The 1,354-nt window shown below is 24.2% G+C and overlaps 1 protein-coding gene across 1 annotated transcript; it reads left to right on the plus strand.

Moving 5' to 3' along the window:
• The first annotated feature begins 85 nt into the window (after positions 1-85).
• LOC100182810 (1-phosphatidylinositol 4,5-bisphosphate phosphodiesterase beta-4-like) lies at positions 86-653 on the plus strand. Its single transcript, XM_002119523.4, has 3 exons — positions 86-255; positions 331-394; positions 456-653. The coding sequence occupies exons 1-3, from the start codon at positions 198-200 to the stop codon at positions 634-636; spliced, it is 303 nt and encodes a 100-aa protein (XP_002119559.3). The 5' UTR covers positions 86-197; the 3' UTR covers positions 637-653.
• Positions 654-1,354: the final 701 nt, after the last annotated feature.

The following is a 1,354-nucleotide window of genomic DNA, read 5'->3' on the forward strand; positions in this document are numbered from 1 at the left end:
CTGATATATATTACTTCTTATATGTGCATACATGGCGTTCATTGGAACTAATATTTTTAATTTAAACATAGATATTATAAATAACATAGATATCATATATATATACAGATTGTTTATCATTGGAAGGCTTTACATTATACCTTGCAAGCGATGATAATCCCTTGATTTATTTCGATAAAATTTCGCTTCACGCCGACATGGAGCAACCATTGTCACATTATTTCATCAATTCATCGCACAATACTTATCTAACAGGTAGCTATGTGATGTCATAATGATTTATTGATTATGACATCATAAAGAGGATTCATGATTAATTAATTGTTACAGGTTTCCAGATTCGAGGGAAATCTTCCGTTGATATTTATCGGCATATACTATTGTCCGGTTGCAGGTGACATAGATATCATATATAAACATAGATGTATTATGACATCACAACCCCATTATTACAGATGTATAGAGTTAGATTGTTGGGATGGAAAAGGTGAATTGCACGGGGAGCCCATAATAACGCACGGGAAAGCCATGTGCACCGATGTTTTGTTCAAGAATGTATTGGTCGCCATTCGTGATGCTGCATTTGTGACATCACAATACCCTGTTATATTATCGTTTGAAACGCATTGCAGGTGACATTTCGATGTTTGTATTATTTCTATGTTTATATTATTTCTATGTTTGTATTATTTCTATGTTTATAATATTTCTATGTTTATAATTTTTCTATGTTTATATTATTTCTATGTTTGTATTATTTCTATGTTTATATTATTTCGATGTTTGTATTATTTCTATGTTTATATTATTTCTATGTTTGTATTATTTCTATGTTTATATTATTTCTATGTTTGTATTATTTCTATGTTTATATTATTTCGATGTTTGTATTATTTCTATGTTTATAATATTTCTATGTTTATAATTTTTCTATGTTTATATTATTTCTATGTTTGTATTATTTCTATGTTTGTATTATTTCTATGTTTATATTATTTCTATGTTTATATAATTTCTATGTTTATAATATTTCTATGTTTATAATATTTCTATGTTTATAATTTTTCTATGTTTATATAATTTCTATGTTTATATTATTTCCATGTTTGTATTATTTCTATGTTTATATTATTTCTATGTTTATAATCTTTCTATGTTTATATTATTTCTATGTTTGTATTATTTCAATGTTTGTATTATTTCTATGTTTATACTATTTCTATGTTTATATAATTTCTATGTTAATATTATTTCTATGTTTATATTATTTCTATGTTTATATTATTTCTATGTTTATATTATTTCCATGTTTATATTATTTTCATGTTTATATTATTTCTATAGCAAACCCCTC

The sequence above is a fragment of the Ciona intestinalis genome, unplaced genomic scaffold (genome assembly GCF_000224145.3).
Source record: "Ciona intestinalis unplaced genomic scaffold, KH HT000903.1, whole genome shotgun sequence".
Classification (NCBI taxonomy): domain Eukaryota; kingdom Metazoa; phylum Chordata; class Ascidiacea; order Phlebobranchia; family Cionidae; genus Ciona; species Ciona intestinalis.